Source organism: Mixophyes fleayi, chromosome 1 (genome assembly GCF_038048845.1).
Source record: "Mixophyes fleayi isolate aMixFle1 chromosome 1, aMixFle1.hap1, whole genome shotgun sequence".
NCBI classification, from domain to species: Eukaryota; Metazoa; Chordata; class Amphibia; order Anura; family Limnodynastidae; genus Mixophyes; species Mixophyes fleayi.
In genome coordinates this window covers 234,310,840-234,328,469 of record NC_134402.1, presented here as the reverse complement: position 1 = coordinate 234,328,469, position 17,630 = coordinate 234,310,840, and the positions used below count along the sequence as shown (strand labels likewise).

General features: G+C 38.6%; 1 protein-coding gene across 2 annotated transcripts in view; it reads right to left on the bottom strand.

Moving 5' to 3' along the window:
* Positions 1–337: 337 nt before the first annotated feature.
* Positions 338–17,630, bottom strand: part of ANO8 (anoctamin 8) — a 52,533-nt gene continuing 35,240 nt past the window's right edge. Inside the window, exons 6-18 of one of the 2 annotated variants that reach the window (XM_075207849.1) lie at positions 16,261–16,377; positions 14,979–15,106; positions 13,886–14,047; positions 13,547–13,699; positions 11,802–11,928; positions 11,544–11,599; positions 11,093–11,167; positions 8,706–8,849; positions 6,496–7,221; positions 5,220–5,411; positions 4,827–4,958; positions 2,539–2,649; positions 338–2,001 (exon numbers count right to left, since the gene is read on the bottom strand). In XM_075207849.1, the coding sequence (XP_075063950.1) occupies positions 1,351–2,001; positions 2,539–2,649; positions 4,827–4,958; positions 5,220–5,411; positions 6,496–7,221; positions 8,706–8,849; positions 11,093–11,167; positions 11,544–11,599; positions 11,802–11,928; positions 13,547–13,699; positions 13,886–14,047; positions 14,979–15,106; positions 16,261–16,377 (2,774 nt within the window). In that variant the 3' untranslated portion in view covers positions 338–1,350. The remainder of the gene's footprint in view (positions 2,002–2,538; positions 2,650–4,826; positions 4,959–5,219; positions 5,412–6,495; positions 7,222–8,705; positions 8,850–11,092; positions 11,168–11,543; positions 11,600–11,801; positions 11,929–13,546; positions 13,700–13,885; positions 14,048–14,978; positions 15,107–16,260; positions 16,378–17,630) is intronic. The other variant, XM_075207858.1, reaches the window with a different exon arrangement.

Sequence of the window (17,630 nt, the reverse complement as noted above, 5' to 3'; positions counted from 1 at the left end):
TGGGTGTCTCCATTAATGTTTACATCAAATATATATTACAGTGGAAAGCTAACTAAACACATGATCAAGCTGCTAACCTGTGATGTATATAAGCACAACATGTATGTCTGTATACAGCCACGGAGATTTATGCCATTACTATGTGGTGGAGAGATCTATCATAGTAGGACTTCCAGAATCTTTGCAGATCTGTTTTTACAAGGCCTATTGCTATCCCACTCATGGAAGTGTAACTACAATAAAGTGTCAAATTGTTTAAGAGTATGGGGCATAAGGTTAGGAGGAAAGACGGAGCACATTGTTCTAATACATAACAAGATCACGTGAAACGGTTTCCTGTTTTAACTTCTCCAATACAGTTATACAATTATTGAATAAGCTATCAAATGAAATGGATAAAATGTAACACAGAGGCACTCAACTGTGGAGCCCTTTCACTCACTGAATAGTACTTCACCACCAACAATACTGGGACCAAAGTCACATGGCTGAGACCTTCAGAAATTCACCTAGGATGCTCCCAACTGAATAAAGATGATCTTTCTTAATTCACTGTATTGTGGAGAACACCGGTATTTATGGCCCCTTTGCCAGCAAAGGGGTTATAGGATTGAAGAAGACAAAGAGAGGGCCTTATCAATGGTGAAAGGTTGTAGGGACAAGGTTAACCCTCTCCACAGCCAGATTGACCTGCAAAAAGTTACTGCAGGAGAAATAGCCATCTGCAATACCCATAACACCTTCTCCATTTTTTAAGCATTTCCATCCTGCAAGAGCTTTTTTTGCCATTTGTATCTGAACAGTGGGAAAGAGATGTGGATGTTTTCTTTATAGAAATAGCTGTCATCACTATACACCTCTGCAATTTGACTATTAAGGGCTGAGATATGTATTGGATTTACTAAGTTACTGTGTATACCATGACATATTTATGATAAGAGTCAATGAGCACATGATACTCATCAATATCATCATCATGGTACACTGCAGTGAGTCTGAATAACAAATTCCACTTATCCAAAAGCTTGAGGTGTATAGGGATACTCAGAATCATTACATAGCACAAAAAGTTCATTATCCAGTAAGGCTGGAAGTGTATAGTGATACTCTTCATTATTATACAGCACAGCACCTTCTTTTTGCAAAGTGGTACAGCTGTATACAGCATATTGCACCAGTGTAGCTCAAGTTGCAAGGTTGCATCTCCGGACCAGTTGAATCCTCATTGCTATGTGCAAAGATGATTCTTGGAAAGGGAAAACATTTTCCCCAATAGTAACCCACCTCGTGCAGTGCTTCCATGCCTTTAGTCTGCAAGAGGGATGGAGGCAGTTGTAAGGTCAAGGGATTTCACTGTTTATGTGCCCTTCCCTGGTCATCCACATCATCCATAGGCATGTCTTCTGAAACTCCATTAAGCTGAGACTTTCCAGGAACTGCCCCATCTGAAGAGGCTATCACAGCTGTTGCACCTCGAGGTTGCAAGGAGATAGGTGCTCCCAACCCATTACCCCCCATTTGTCCTTCTCCCTTGCCAAAGTTAAACAACTTCCCAGGATGGAAAGGTTTGGTTGGAGAATGGGCTCTCTCTGGTGCTGCCTCTCTCCGTGTTTCGGGGGATTTCAAGAACTTGAAGCTCAGGAAGCTTTGGATTTTGGTATCCCCCCCTGGAGGAGACTGTGGAGATTTGGCATTTGTCCCCGACAAGAACTTGCTCTGCAGGGGTATAATTTGTTTGAGCTTGAGCACATTATTGCTAGCCAGCAGGGAGCTAGGCCTCTTCGGTTTATCATGAGTGCTCCCTCCTTGGGGACCACATGGCTTAGTTTTACTTGAGTTCTTCTCATGTGTTTGGGAATCTTGTCCAGATCTTCCTTCATCTCCTCCTCTAGACTCTCGCTCTTTTCTTGCATGATAGTCTGCATGGCGCTGTCTCTCTTCCTCCTCCCGCTTCCTGCGCTGCTGCTGTTGGTAGCGGTGCTGGGCCTGCCGCTCATGTTTCTATTAACAATGGAGGAAAAATATGAATACAGACTTTATCTATTGGTACACAATACACTTCTAGTGTTCCTGACTGTATTCACACTCTTTCAATGCAGCTACTATTATATGGCAAAAAAATTAAAAGAAAGATATCTTTACAGTAACATTTAGATGGACTATTGTTAAAAACACATAGTTGTCAGGAGCTAGCTTAAATTTTAACTACCAGCTATGTGGAATTATGTACATGCAGCCAGTATTCCTTTTAACTATGTTGCTAGCATTAACAATCACTGGTTAAACTGGGTCACAAAGACTAAAAATAAAGGTTTACACATTGCAGTAATTGGTAAGGAGGACCCTCGCCACATATACATTGGTAGGTACACTTCATAGAAGGCCTTTGAACATATAATGACTTTCACAGATGACTGAATATGACAAACACTTTTTCTAAATATATTGTTTAGCCAGGTTAGCTCATTCATTTCTGTCATACATCATTCTGATTGGCAGCCCTAGCAATTCAGCCTTCACAAGCGTTGAAATGTATACCTTAAATGCTTCTCGCCTCTGGTATTCCAGTTTTGCCATCTCCTCAGCCACCCATCCAGGAATGTCTGGAATCACCACATGTATAATGTATTTCAGGAGCAGTGCAAAGTGCTACAATAAGAAAAAAGTGTAAGCGTCGCTCAGTTCATAAAGAGAGCAATCAGCTTTTAGCATTCCATTTATCAACCTCAGAAAGGACTGCGAAGTCAGTACGAGGAATGAAACACAGATTGCAAAAGAAGAGAAAACTGATTCCAAAAAGTGTAACGGTATGTTGGAGGAGTTCCTCAAATATGCAATGTAAACTAAAAGGTTCCCAAACTACAGATACCATCTCAGTGGAATACAAGTGATAGGTGAAGACGGATCCAAAAAAGACAAGTGCACAACTAGTAAAACATAAACAAGTTGGATTAATAAACTCTGTTTATTCTAGAAGTTAGGACAAACAACTATATCACTTGTATAATTTATGTATTCTGTGTGACTTCATTAACATGAACTATGTCATTAATATTTTTGCAAGAAATAAAACACAAAAATGATATAATGTTCTTAACATACATACACGCTGAGGTCCCTGTAAATCTGGTACCCCGACTCTGAGCAGAAAAGCTCAGGAGCTCTTATATGCAAACAAATTCCATACATCCAACTCAGTTTGATGCAATTTTCATGTGTTAATAAGTACACAGTTGAACAGTGGGTATTACATACATATCAGGGTGGTTAAAAATTACCCTAATCATTGCCACCTTAGTGAAGGGGTCGGCAACCCCCGGCACGGGTGCCAGACATGGCACACAGCGCTGTGTAGTCTGGCATGCCAGAGCGACTTTCATTAAAGCAGAAGATTGCAGTAACTGGACTGCTGCGCATCTCCCGAATCTTGTTGCAGAACTGATGACTTTTGTGTCTACAAGAAGTGAGTTGCACACACAGCTGCCTAATGGGGCATAATCTGAACTGGGGGCTCTAATGTGTGCCATAATATAGATTGGGGTCACTTATGTCACAGTAATGCTCCCAATTCATGTGAATTGTCTACCCAATAATATGGGCGACCCAATGTTGTCGACTTTGTGAATGTCGACCAAATGAATGTCTAGCCCTAGACCGCATACCATTTTATGTATGCTCCATTTTTCCCACAGCCCAGAGCTGGGAGGGACTGTGACACCTTACAAATTGACAATAATAACAACAATGAATCTCATTTTAACATGTGGAAGCAGAGTAACACATGTTCCTGTGCCTAGTATCCATCGAGAATTGAACTCTTTTATCTGCTCAGCTCTTTCCATCAGAAAGACCAAACATGGACAATAAAAAGAGTAGGACAAGGAGGAACCCTTGTATAATTATAAGAGCCGCCCATACATAAAAGTAAAGCACAAAAATGCTTACAGTGTCTATTCTACAGATGAATCATTGTTTTCAATTGTTATATTTTTCAACTTATGAGCCTTATCTCAGAGCTTTTCCCTTTTCTCAGCTGTAACATTATGACTCTGACAGGTTTTACATGTTTCAAGGCTGGCTTCACACAGCAAAACAGCACCACAAAAGGCAATCCAAACTTAGTGTGGCGTCATAGCGACGCCTTAAATGGTATCATTCTTCTAGCTAGGAAAATGCTAAGTTTCATAAAGCTGAATTGCAGCCATGGTGACAGGTTAAAATGAAGAGGGAATGATCCTCATCTGTCACGCGGGAGTGATTAATCGCTAGAGACAGCTGGAAAAGCATTGGCTTTCAAAGAGCCCATGTAACACCACTCCAAGGCTCTTGAGTTGTAAGGGCCTATACTCATGGATTACATGAAATGACCATCAAGATATAGCATGCAGTACTGAATGTAGACTGTAGACCCATATGACCAAATATATTTATTTGCATGTGTATACAGTCAGGTTAGTCAGAATTACCACCGTGCAGATCTGACAACATAAAGATAGGCTATGTGCAAATAGGATTCCTTATTTCTCTCTCTTCTTTATTCTGTTTTTATGAGAGGTGAATGTCACGTACATATCATTGATCTCTATGCACATGGTTGTCAGAAAAAGAGGAAAAAAAAGACCATCTCTATTTTTCAATATTCCAGTCCTGCTACCTACTGTCATAAGACTGGAGGTTACTTTCCAACATTTACCTCTTAAGAACAGCCTGGAGAATGGATTTCAATAATGCCTGTCTGTACAGGGCCTAAAACACAACTGTTGAACATTTGACTAGTTTATTCACATTCTCATTTCCCAATGATTATGCATGAGACTGTTACAAACCTCTAGGACAACAATAAATATGATGGCTGATTCAGGACCCAGCCAGGGTATCAGTCTCTGAAGCTGCCCACACTGTCCAATCAGGTAACAGTTCACGATAATGGCTATGACGCCCATTGCCTCCATAACGTTCTGCAAAAGATGGAAACTTCTTACCATCCCAAAAATTATTTTCTTCAACGTAACTTTTCAAATAATAGGCTTTATTTTTTGTGAAAGTGTAATCAGTAGAATACTGCTTTTGCACAAGTTAGATCCCAATTACTAAAGAATGAAAGAACTACTTATAGAGTATAATATAGAATACAAGAGCAACTTGGAATTAGAAACAGGGGGATCAAACCTTGATCTTTGGAAATCTCTTACTGCTGTCCACACCCACCAGCTCCTTACTTGCCACTGTCCTATACCGTCCACGCGTCGACCAAATGGTCTCTGTAGCCCACTGCACAGCTTGAAGGCATCACTGCGGATTTCAATGAGGTTATTGACAAGGGCACATACTGCAGCGAGGGGGAAAGCAGATGAGAAGAGGACCACATAGCCAAACTGCACAAACATCTCTTGATAATCCTGGAAGGTATCCTAAGGAAAGCATATGTACAATTATAATCTAACCAGAAGCAAGATTATATGAGGAGATAATTCACACTCACTGGACAAAAATAGATATGTTACACACATTATATATATATATATATATATATATATATTTATTTTATATAAAAAAAAAACAGCCATAAACACACTGACAGCTCCCATTAATCAGTCACAAGATGTGGATTCAGTAATGTGAACTTAAATCTGTAGCAGGGGAACACAAGAGATTCATTATTCCTTCTCCAGAAAAAGACGGGGTCCCGGTACCTTCCCGTTTCAAGTCCCAGGAACAGCAGAGATAGATGGGGACATAGCACCTGTGATGAGTTTTAGTCTGAGTGTGAAACACCATTACCTGCAGGAGTACCAAGACTTATCCTGTTGACAAGCATACAAGATTGGCTGCTATATTCATTATTTGTAACTAGTGAGTAGCTGACTAGTGAGTAGATGTGTTTTGTGGGTGTTATGCACATGTAGTATAACCAGTGAGAATACACGTACCATGAGGTATCTGTCATTACTGAGGTGATTTACATGAAAATTCTGAATATATTACCAAGGAACACTTGCCAGACAGTGTCTGTAAGAATAATCATGTGGCTAATAGAAACCCCAGTTGAGATTTTACCTCAGAGAGAGAGAACATGTGACAGGGAGAGAGGCCATCTTGATTAACTGTCCACTCAAGTGCAACCTAAGTCCTGTGAATGAGTGGAAGCTGAATGAGTGTACAAAAAGTTCCTTTACTTTGTATAAGAGAGATGGCCTGGAGCTCAATTTAGCTGTTGTGCTGCACCACCACCCTACCACCTTTTGTGTTCTCATGAAAAGACCCAGTTGCAAGCACTGCATGAGCGGGTCCCCTCAGGTTACGAATAACCACATCCAAGAGCTAGTAAGAGCAGAGGAGGGAGGAGGTGTGTTACTAATTGATGCACACCTAAAGGTCACACATGGTGGCAGGGGGCTACATATATCCAAGTTTGTGTTATAGATAGAAATGATTGTATTACTTTTCTGTAAATATGATACGCTCAGTCAAGAGTAATGACATCATCTATCTCACCTGATAATTCTTCATACAACTTTCCACCTCAGCTTGTGTCAACTTTGTAGGATAGTGGTCTTCTGGAGGGTCCATCCATGACTCTCGTTTCTGCTTCCTCCCACTCTCCTCTTCCTCCTCATCACCTTCCCTGCCCTGCTCATGCTCCACATGCAGCCTTTTTCTCCTCCTCCTCTGCGGCCTCAGCTTTACCCCAGATTCCTGTTCCTCAATTTCCTGCAGCCCGACACCAATTTCTTTCTCATCTTCTTCATCATCCCCAAGCTGAAAAACAGAGGCTGGGTCGCTGCCCCTTTCAACAAGTGTAGGACTCCCTTCCTGTAAAAAGCCCATTTCGTCCTGGGAAAGTATGCACTCTTCCACTCGCTTTTCCCCCTTTTCCAAAAAGCTAACTCTCTTCAATTTAAGCCCACAATCCATGATGCTTTCTTCTTCTAACTCCTCATCATCAGAGATGCCTTCTTCTTCCTCTTCAGGTACACCACAACCTCCATTTAAGCATTTCTTACGTCCTCCTGCACCAGGCTCCAGAGGATCCCCAGGCACCCTTGTAGGGCGCTGAGGGAATGCATACTTCTGCACTAGCCTCCTTAGTGCATACTGAACAAAGAGCCAAACTGATCTCGGATTGATTTCCCCCTGCTGCACTTTCTGGTACAGGTGTGGCTGCGAGACCTCCTTTATGTTTTGCAGAAACTGCCGTATAACCAGGAGCGTGGCCAGCATCTGTATGTAAGAAGAAAAACAATGCACAATTGAAAGGATTTCCAGACATTATTGGTCCTACAAAGAAACAGCATATAGCAGTATGCCCAAAGTGAAAAAAAAGATGCAGCAATAATGAAGTATAGCATCAAATGAATATGAACAAAGTAAACTAAACCGATCTCACTTAAAAAGACGTGTCCATATTTGTTCATGACAAAACATAGTAGGTTCAGGGACTGGTTCTATCCAGAAGATATTCATACAGAAGAGTGAAAACAGATTTATTTTGGGCTGAGCCAATATTCATGCTAATTCAACCTATCACTATAAACCAGTGACATTATAAGAATGCAGCCCTTGAGATGCTTCATCTTACCACAGTCTGCTAGAGGCAATGCCTCTTGTTAAAAAGCAGCAAAGCATGGCAAGCAGAGATGTGGTAACCCCCCCCCAATAATATTTTACTGAATGATAAGTATCTTACTAATACCTCTTAGCAATATGAATTCCCTAATACTTCCTACTAATCATCCAACTGATAGGACAAGTGTCCTTGCTGTAATGGAGAGCATGAAGAGTGAGCCGCTCTAATCCTTTGCACTAAAATGGTTACATAAAACTAAACAAAGTACTTTAGCAAACACACTGTTAAATCAGCAGATTGTTTGAAATGATGTAATGACATTTTTTTTTTAGGATCTTGTATATTAAACATTTGGTAATTGTGAAATTTTGCTAATGGTGATAACATTTTTACATTTTTAGAATGAGGGAACCCAATACATGTGGTGGAGGGACAAATAGCTTTACAATAGCTTTCATATAACATACATTTAAAGTGTGCTACATTTTGTGGTTAGAATAGTGTCATATAAACAATGTTGGGCCATACTACATGCATTTGTATAGAACATAAGTAAAGGAAGTTCTGGGCATCTTTATCATATATTAATCAGCACCTGTGCAAATAAGACTAAAGTGGATCAGGTTGAACATATATATCCAGTTTCATGTCAATATGAGATAACCACGGCCTCAACATTCAGTCTATCTTGCCTTAGTTTTGATGCATGCACTATGCATCATGTACTCAGCTGTGCTTTTAATATTAGCAAGAGTCTCTCAGTATCCTTTAGGCAAGGTTGAGGCCTAGCATGGATAAAAAAGCCCACTAAATCCCATTTTATCCTATAAAGCCTGTAAATCAAATGCAGAGATTATTGTAGATCACGAGTTGGAATCTGCAGAAAAGCATTAGAAATGTTTGTTATCCTTGACACTATAGTGCTTTCATTCTTGTTAAATGTTTTTTTTTTTACTACAACAAAATGTTATGTATACATTTTCCCAAGTGTAATTAAAGCAGACATCAAACTGTAGGCTACATGTGACCCTCAAACTCTTGTTTACGTAGAGCTACCAACATGCTGCTACCCAGGCTGAACAGGCCGATGTGTCCATTGCCCCCCACAATGCCCCAACCCACCCTCCCATTCTCATACTTTAGACTTGAAGAAGCGTCTGGCTGATCTGAGCAGCGCCCTGAGGACGATGAGGAACAGGTGAAACTGGAGGGTGAGGAAAGGGAGGAGGGCACCTTTAATCTGACGGGTGAAGCTTTGGGGTAGAGAGAAAACGAGCAGGAGCTGCAAGGAGGTTGGGAAAGGAAGGTAGAAGGTGGAGGAAAAAATAAGGGGGAGGGTGGGGAGAGAAAGAAAAAGGAGAATAAACAATGAAGAATAAGTGTAAAAAAGAAATGGAAGGGTTAAAGCAGAGGCACATGTTTGGGATTCAAAAGAGCTAATCTTTTATTTTGAACAACATAATATTGATTAAACATATGGATACTTGGTTGTCCACTTCAAAGTTATAGATTATGGCACTGACTACTTTTTGAGGCTCCACTTAGCAGAAAAAAAAATCCATAAGGGAGTGTGTCGGAGTTGGAAGGAACAGCATGATATAACACTAAAATGGTACCGACTGCTGCTTAAACTGCTTGAGCCTGGTTACAACATTTTTCTCCATTTTTTTTTTTTATTAGATAAAAATCATTCCGTTGACTTTATGTTTGCAGCAAACGATAATAATCTGTCCAGACTTTTGCCTTGGGTATATGACAACGCTAAGAGGTATTCTAAATTTAAATTAATAGTGATATGGAGTGAAACGTCATATTTAAAGTGAATCTATAATCCACCATATTATATTATTCGATTTACATTCATATATAGCATACTTAAAATAGTAAAAATGTGTATTTGAGGGCTGGATGTTTAACCACAAACACCTGCAGGTTCTATAAACATATAATTAATATTGCTTGGAAACATTAAGGGAATTTTATACAGTATAACTGTATCAACAGTATATAGTGGAACATTTATGTATGTCTGCTCATCTGTGCCATAAACAACCTATTCATCCAGTTGAGACACAATGATACAGAAGAATGCTTCCATATACAGTAATCTGTTCAGTCTAAAAGACTGAACCGCATACCAATATCACCTTCTCCAACCCAGAGACACAGATCCATGCATTTTGAATGCTCCAAGCAATGGTGCATGGAAAAACTTTTTACATAAGTTTACTGAAAAAATGTAACCCTGCTAGAAGGGTCAAGTCATTCTTGAGTAATTACTGACAATACTTCTGCAGCTGTCCAATAAGGTGAACTAAATCTTCATCAGTGGAGGTATGAAAGGAAGATTTAGAGGGGACCTGTGACATGTGAGTCAGCTTTAAACCAAGATGTAGAATGCACAATGAATATCATGCAAAGATAAACCACATGCATGCAGTACAGTAATTAGGTCAAAGTTAGATAATAAAAGACCATTAAAGGAAAAAATGTCAGTTTTGAACAAAATATAATTAGTTAAACCCAACTAATACAAGGATAATTCTATACTATAAATTCCTCAACTATCTGTAGCTGGTTGCAAATGATTGTACGCTGCACAGTCGGTTTGAGTATCATTCTTCTCGTCACACCCGCAGCACCACCTGGCAAGGAGGGCAAGGCGAGAGGAGCAGGTGGGTATGAGTTCTGTCTGTGCAGTCTTGGAAAGACAAGCAACAATTTAAGCTGATAGCTGATAGTAGGACTCAACACTTGCTGTAACTCGACAAGAGCTACAGCTAGGGAGGTAAATTTGTCAGTAGAGGAATGGTCCCTATAGCAGCAGAGTTTTTTTCTGCTTATATTTTGTGAAAACTAGACATCTTTAAATACTTTCATTTCCTAGACATGTATGTCCTTCCACGATTGAACAATGACCTTGAAGATGGTGAAAATTTTAAGGCGGTAGTAAGAGTTTGGCAAAGAAAGGATATTGAGTAAGGAAAAGTATGTAAGAATAACCATAATAAAAAAAAACAAAAAAAAAAACAAAAACATCTGAAAATATGGTTCAGTATATAATTGTATAATGTAATAAAACATGAAAACAATAAATCTGATCCGTTTATTGTACACAATACTACAATGTTCCTCCTTATTACTAATGTAGGACTTATAGGTGGCATGTACTTGGAGAAATGTAGCCTATTCTCCAGGTAGCAACACACCTGCACTAAAGAGGAACAACACTATATATGTATAATCAAACCTATTCAAATTTATCTAAAGGACAAAAACCTGACGGAGTTGAATGAACAATTAACTTTAAACATGTCAGATAATTAAACAGTTTGTAAAGGAGAGACTCTTAATATTTTCTAAAAGAAATATATGCCATATTATTACACTCTGGTCATACTGGTAATAAAGCCTCCTTAAACAATGGCAATACATAATGGCTCAAATGCATAGCTTCACAAGAACGACATATTAGCAACCTAAAAACGCAAACAAGAAGAGTAGGAGGAAGATGCAAACACTCACCTCCTTGAGTCGCTCCATGTCCTTGAGGTAGAAACCGATGTAGAAAAGACTCAAGTAGGAATTTACAAACTGGAACTTAGGAGAGAAAAAAAAGAAAAGAAAGAAAATCAGTGGGATTAAAAGAAGCAAAAAGATATAGATGACTTACATTTAAACAAGAAAAACAACAAGCTTAGAGGAGAGGGATAAGGAGAAAGACACAGCAGACAATGGTGTTTCAATAAGAAGGTTCATCCTTAGAAACACAACTCCTATCATCTCCTGAATTACACACAGATTTCTACAACATATGTTACTACTGGTTTTCTACATTCTAGACAGCGGAGACTAACCAGGAATTACTCCCATCTATGCACCTGAAAAGAGCCTCATTCCATGCTGGCATCTAGTCCTATGTCACAAATGTGATCTCATCCTTTTATCCGATACACTTATTTGGCAGATTACTTACTAAAACAATTTTGATGATTAGATGTTTCTCATAGGCACTCTGTAAACGGTAATTCTCTGCAAAGAGAAGGAAGGAAAAAGAAACAGTAAATGGAAGGGAGGAATGTATAGACAAAAACAGAGAAAAGAAGATAAGTAATGAATAAAATAAAAGGGAAGGCAAAATAGAAAATGTACTATAATTGGAGCAAAACAAGGCAACAAAGACAATAATAAGTAAAGAAAGAAGAGGAGCAAGAATTAAATAAATTCTAAATACCCATATCATTTAACCAGTACGCAATCTTCCTGTACACTTCATCACAAGAACTAACTATAACAGCCAAGAGGATCTTTGGGAAGAAGCGCACAAGCCGAGGGAGTTCTTTGATGCTGAGGACAAACTCCTGTAAAAGAACACAGGATGAAGACAGAACAAACCTGGCCAATTTGTGAGCACATCTCTCTTCTATTGTAAGAGCACAGCAACTTTACAGCATCATGACTGGGAAGCTGAAAACACCCTCAATGCAGACCACTGTCTGCCTCCACTTATTCTCCTGCACCAATGTGATGGTGTGTAAATGACAGAGGGCACCAGTTACAGCAAAAGAAAGTCTCAATGTGACCCTCGGTTAAGAATATAAATTGAAATTAAAGATAGTCATTTACAGCACATATAATACCATGAAACAGGATTCTCCAACAAGTGCACCAGTCTTTTATTTCTTAATGTTATGGAATTTAAATACTTTTTTATGTATTTTTTAATACATTAAGCCTATATGCTACAGTGTGTTAGATATAGAACATATAGTATAGTGCATATAGCACGTCTCTTACATTTAAATTTCTGCATTGTTTACATTTAATTGGTGTATGAGCACCGACATTCACCTCTGCTGACAAATCCCCAGAGTAAATAGTCAATTATGAGGATTTGAAAGCCAGTGAAATCATCAGTGCAGGCCAGGCTGGAAGTAAAGTGCAAAACACTATTTAAAATGTCAAAATAAATGTAAAAGTAAGATAAGCGTTAGATGCGTTCTTTTAGAGGGTGCATCCAATACACTGTAGTACATAGTCAGGGCTTCCGATGGCAATAATGACCTTTTATGTCTCCTTGGGATAAACACAGACTCCACAAAAGTTGAACATATCCAATATCAGGGTGTACTTCAAGATATATAGCACTATCCAATTCAGTAACTTCTAGATACCAGAGACACAAACTTACATCACATATACAAATGCACACGCACAGACAACAACGTCACAGTATGGACTCAACATATCCTTCAAAATGCCCTATATATTATATGGATAGCCCAAAGTATTCAGCTATTGAATTTGCTTGTGCACGCATTGGATGAACGCAGGTGCACTAGTGTCCTGTATATATTCAATATATTCATGTAAATATGCATGTGGGAATTAAGCATGGAAGCTAAACTCTTGTCTACATTTCCCTCAAATATGTATTTGTATATAAACACAGGAGCATGCAGAAGGTGCATAGACCTCTTGGCCTATATTTGAACAGTACCAAATGTTCCTGTATAGGGGCTACAATAAACGAAGAACCATGTCACTGAAACGTATTGTGAGTAGAGCATCCATTACAGTCAGATCTCTGACAGTGACAAACAATATCTGTACTTGAGAAATCCATAACGGATTTCTACGGAAGAAAAAAAATGAAATTTGCACATTACATACAACAACGAAGGTACATGTGTGGGTAGGTGCCCCATAACACAAAGGGACATTATATTTCCTCCAATCAGTTACTTGCTAGTAAAACATAATGACCTGGCATTAAAATATAAAATTATCTAACATGGAATCAAATTCCATCTAAACCTACCTAATATTTTCAAATTATAATATTTAAGCGAAGGAGTAATATTTTTTTCCCCTGCAATAGACAAATGTAATGTTTTTCCTTAGACATGCTCCATTGGAAATACTGTAATGGAGTCATTACATACAAATACAGGACCATCAATTTCTATTAATACTTACCTGAAGCTCAAAGCAAGCAAGCATCACAAGAAAGACGAAGCAGAGGCAGGACATGCAGACAGGCAGACTGACGCAGGACTGGAATAGGAGTCGCTTCCATGGAGGGTAGTAGAACTCTTCACAGTTTGTCACTGGACTGACCCTCTTGACACCCTACATAAGATGATCAATAATAGGAGAGTTGCCAGAGAAAATAGTTAAAGCATAGCAAATGGACAGTCTGCTACAAATGATTACATCTCGACTATTAATAAGTGAACTGATGCCATGGAAAGACCAATTAATTTTCTTTAATAGTAGAAGCATAAGAGCCTTCGATTCCAAACAATTATAACTTACCCTGAACTGTGGCCGTGGTTCTTCAATAAATTCAGCAGGGGTATCTAATGTCCCCCACTTGTAGGCCAGCTCTGCTCCTCTCCGTTTCCACCCTTCTAGAAACAGAGTGGCCCAAACTACATTGAAGAGAGCAAAGACCACACAGCAGATGTCGCGGCTTGTCTGCAAAAAGAAAACAACAACAACTGACTGGTGGAAATGCTCATTTCTAGAGAGAATGCATAAAACAAGGTGCAAACCTTACTGTTGTAGTCATCAAACTCTTTATCTTCTCAATAGATTAAAAATGAACTTCATCTCAAGAATAAAACATCTATTTCAAAAGGTAACCATAAAGAGCTCTTCCCGAATAATAAAAACACTAAAGAATAATACGTTTGGGACACTTTGCCACCTTATAATAGAGGAAAGAGTGGTGGGAAAAAGGTGGATAGCGACCAGTTAGGGACCTAACTGTGATAGCCAGAGTTTAGGGCTATGGGACTGTTTATTTCTGTGACTTTCACATTCTAACATTATGCAGAAACATTATAAGGAAGAGTGATGTATGCTAGTAGCCATACATCACTCTGGATTGATATATATCAATAAATATTGAATCCATATTGATCTATTCTATATATCAATATAAATTGATATATAGAATGAAATGTAAACATGTAACTGAAAACCACCTGTGTAGCAGTACATTAATGGGCCGATTCAATTCGGCCGCGTTATTCTAGGAATAACGCGGCCTGCACACTATTATCGTTACTACGGTAAAAGTGTGCAGTATTACTGTTCGTACTGTAATTTTAAAGCTGAATTTTGCAGGTAGCTCTCAGGGGCGCGAGCAAAAATCCGGGTTAAGATTACCATATTAAAAGTAATAGTACTAACGCCGCGTTAATCCTAGACTAACGTGGCCGAATTGAATCGGCACCTAAGTGTAATATCACACAAGCAGGCATTTTTATCTTTATACAAAAAGTTTGGTTAAGCAATACCATCACATTATTCGTTGAGCAGCACCTAGGCAGATCACCAGGCTTGCTGGAGTATTCTGTATACCTGTTGGATAGAAACTATACATATATGGGGAAGATCGTACCTGGTCAGATTCAGTGAAGAACCATAGCATAATGCCAAAGACAGCTGGATAGACCAGGGATGATGTGTAGAAGCCGAGCCAGGAGAAATACATGGCAACCTTCACCCCAAAATACTCACAGATCTCATCTGTGTAAACGATAAACAATTCTCAGAACCATAACATTGACCAGCACTATACTAGACCAAACAGCTTACTAATTATTGATTTAAAAATGTAAAGCATTTCTTATCGAGGAGCAGTATTTCTACTTCCTGCTGTCACACACATTATATATATATATATATATATATATACACATACATACACATACATACACATATATACATATACACACACACGCCAACTATTGTCCCCTACAATTTTTCTTTTACACTGAGCATCTTTGCTGTTCCTCAACAGTCTCACACAGACAAAAGATATGTGGGCGTCACTATATATTGTAGGCTTTTTAAAATAAATACTTTGTTGTAAATGATTGTGCCTCACCTATTTGTGTCTATATTGCTATTTTGTACTGTATGTTGGTGGCATGGTATAACAGTGCCAAATATTTCTAACGCCCAGTTAGTATCCGTACACAAAACGTTTCTTTGTTCTAGGAGTATGTTTATTATCTGACACATGCTAGCCAAGTCCTTTGTTATAAATATGACAGTCATGGAAATAAAAAAAGAAAATATAAAAGGAAAATATTTATATTTTAAGATGCATGATGTTACTGAAATATGTATTGTACATTTAAGGCTTAGAAAAAACTTTTACAATGGTCACTGCACATTCTGGGGTTATAAACAAAGTGAATGACATGAACGGAAACACTGAGTGGACTCGGAATTACTCACTGTATAAAGTACGTTTTGGAAAGAAAATATGGGAACTTATATTTTTCAGTTGAAGCATTTAGGGAAAAATAAAAGTGAATGTTCCTGACCCTATTTAATTCTTCTAGCATATAGTCTACAGTTTTACTTACAAAAGTCTTTAACTATTAAGTAGTCTTCCCTCTGAGCTCAATCACTTTGTAATTATGATTTACTGTAATTTATTAACAAGGAACAAATATTTTATTCAAAAATTCAGTTATAGTCAGTCATTACAAAGCGTATCATAGTACAAATACATTTGATGTACAGAGTTTACAAAGACCCCTTTTTACGTTTAGATATTTGCTTCATCTTAATGGCTCTTACATAAAAAAGTTATTATGAGATGATGAAATGGCATTGCCACTTATACAGGAGAGGATATTTACCTACTACCTCATTTAGCTACTCATTACCTAGGGGTTGCCTCTCACACACTGCCTGGACCCAGGACTTCATCAGGCGGCTCAGTATTCTCTGTTCATGAACAGGAAACACCTGCTGGATGACTCCGCGGGCTGCAAGTTCCGGGACTGGCAGGTAGCACAGATAAGAAACACCAGCAGGGCGATGAATAGATAGTGAGGGCAACACAAAAAGAGCAGGATAAAAGAATGGAGAAACAAAATAATAATGTTAAAGAACACAAGAAAAAACAAACAAAAAAAATTAAAACAACAACAACAACAACAACAACAACAACAACATCATTCAGAACAGTAGTTTTCAAACCCTTACTGAGAAAACCTAACAGGCCAGACTTATTGAGAGATGCAACGAAACAAAATACTTACTGCCGCCCACTAGCCACCAATGAATAATAGACCCCATAAATACATATTAAACTCTCCACAGAGTGACTATGGAAAGTGAAATTTCTGAAATATTTTCAACCATGAAAACATTCAGGTGTATTTGTGTAATATACAGTGGTGGACAAAAATATTGGCATCTGTTCCCTTTTTTCAAACTCACAATTTTCTCTAAACATAATGAGAAAATAACAGTATTTAGACTCCACAATCCATTTTTCTATTAAGATCACAACATATTTGTTTTTCAGTCTGAATTTTATACGGTTTATCCTTTTAAATTAGCTTTTAATAAGATTTCTGTACCTCTCTACTACAAGTTTGGTCCATTATGTTTGTGCAAACTGCTCCAGTTCTCCCAGCAGCTGTTTTCAGATTTCTCCACAGGTGTTCTATGTGACTTAGATCTGGACTCATTGTTGGCCACTTAAGAACAGTCCAGTGTCTTGTCTTCAAGCATTCCAGAGAACCTTTTGAAGTGTTTCTGGAGTCATTGCCCTCCTTGAAGACCAATAACCTTCAACAGAGACACAGCTTTCTGACACTGGGTTTAACCACTATGCACCAAAGTGACCTGCTAATCTCCAGAAGTTATGATGCCATGCAGACGTTCAAGGTACCTAGTGCTAGATGCAGCTCAGCAACCCCAAAACATCACTGAACCTACTTCATGTTTGAGTGTAGGAAAGGTGTTCTTTTCATTTTTCTTTCTGTAAACATAGGGATTATAGTCTTTACCAAAAAGCTCTAATTTGGTCTCATCTGTACACAGGATATTCTCCCAGGAGGAAACTGGCTTGTTCAGGTATGTTTTAGTAGTGATACTGGTTTCCAGGTGGGCTCTCTTATGTCTGTCTCAGCAGTGGGGCCCTCCTTGGCATCCTAAAATATAACCCCTTTTCACTGAGTTGGTAACAGATTGTGCAAGTTAAAATGGTTGTACCTTGTGTCTAAAGGTCATCTAGAATGTTTTG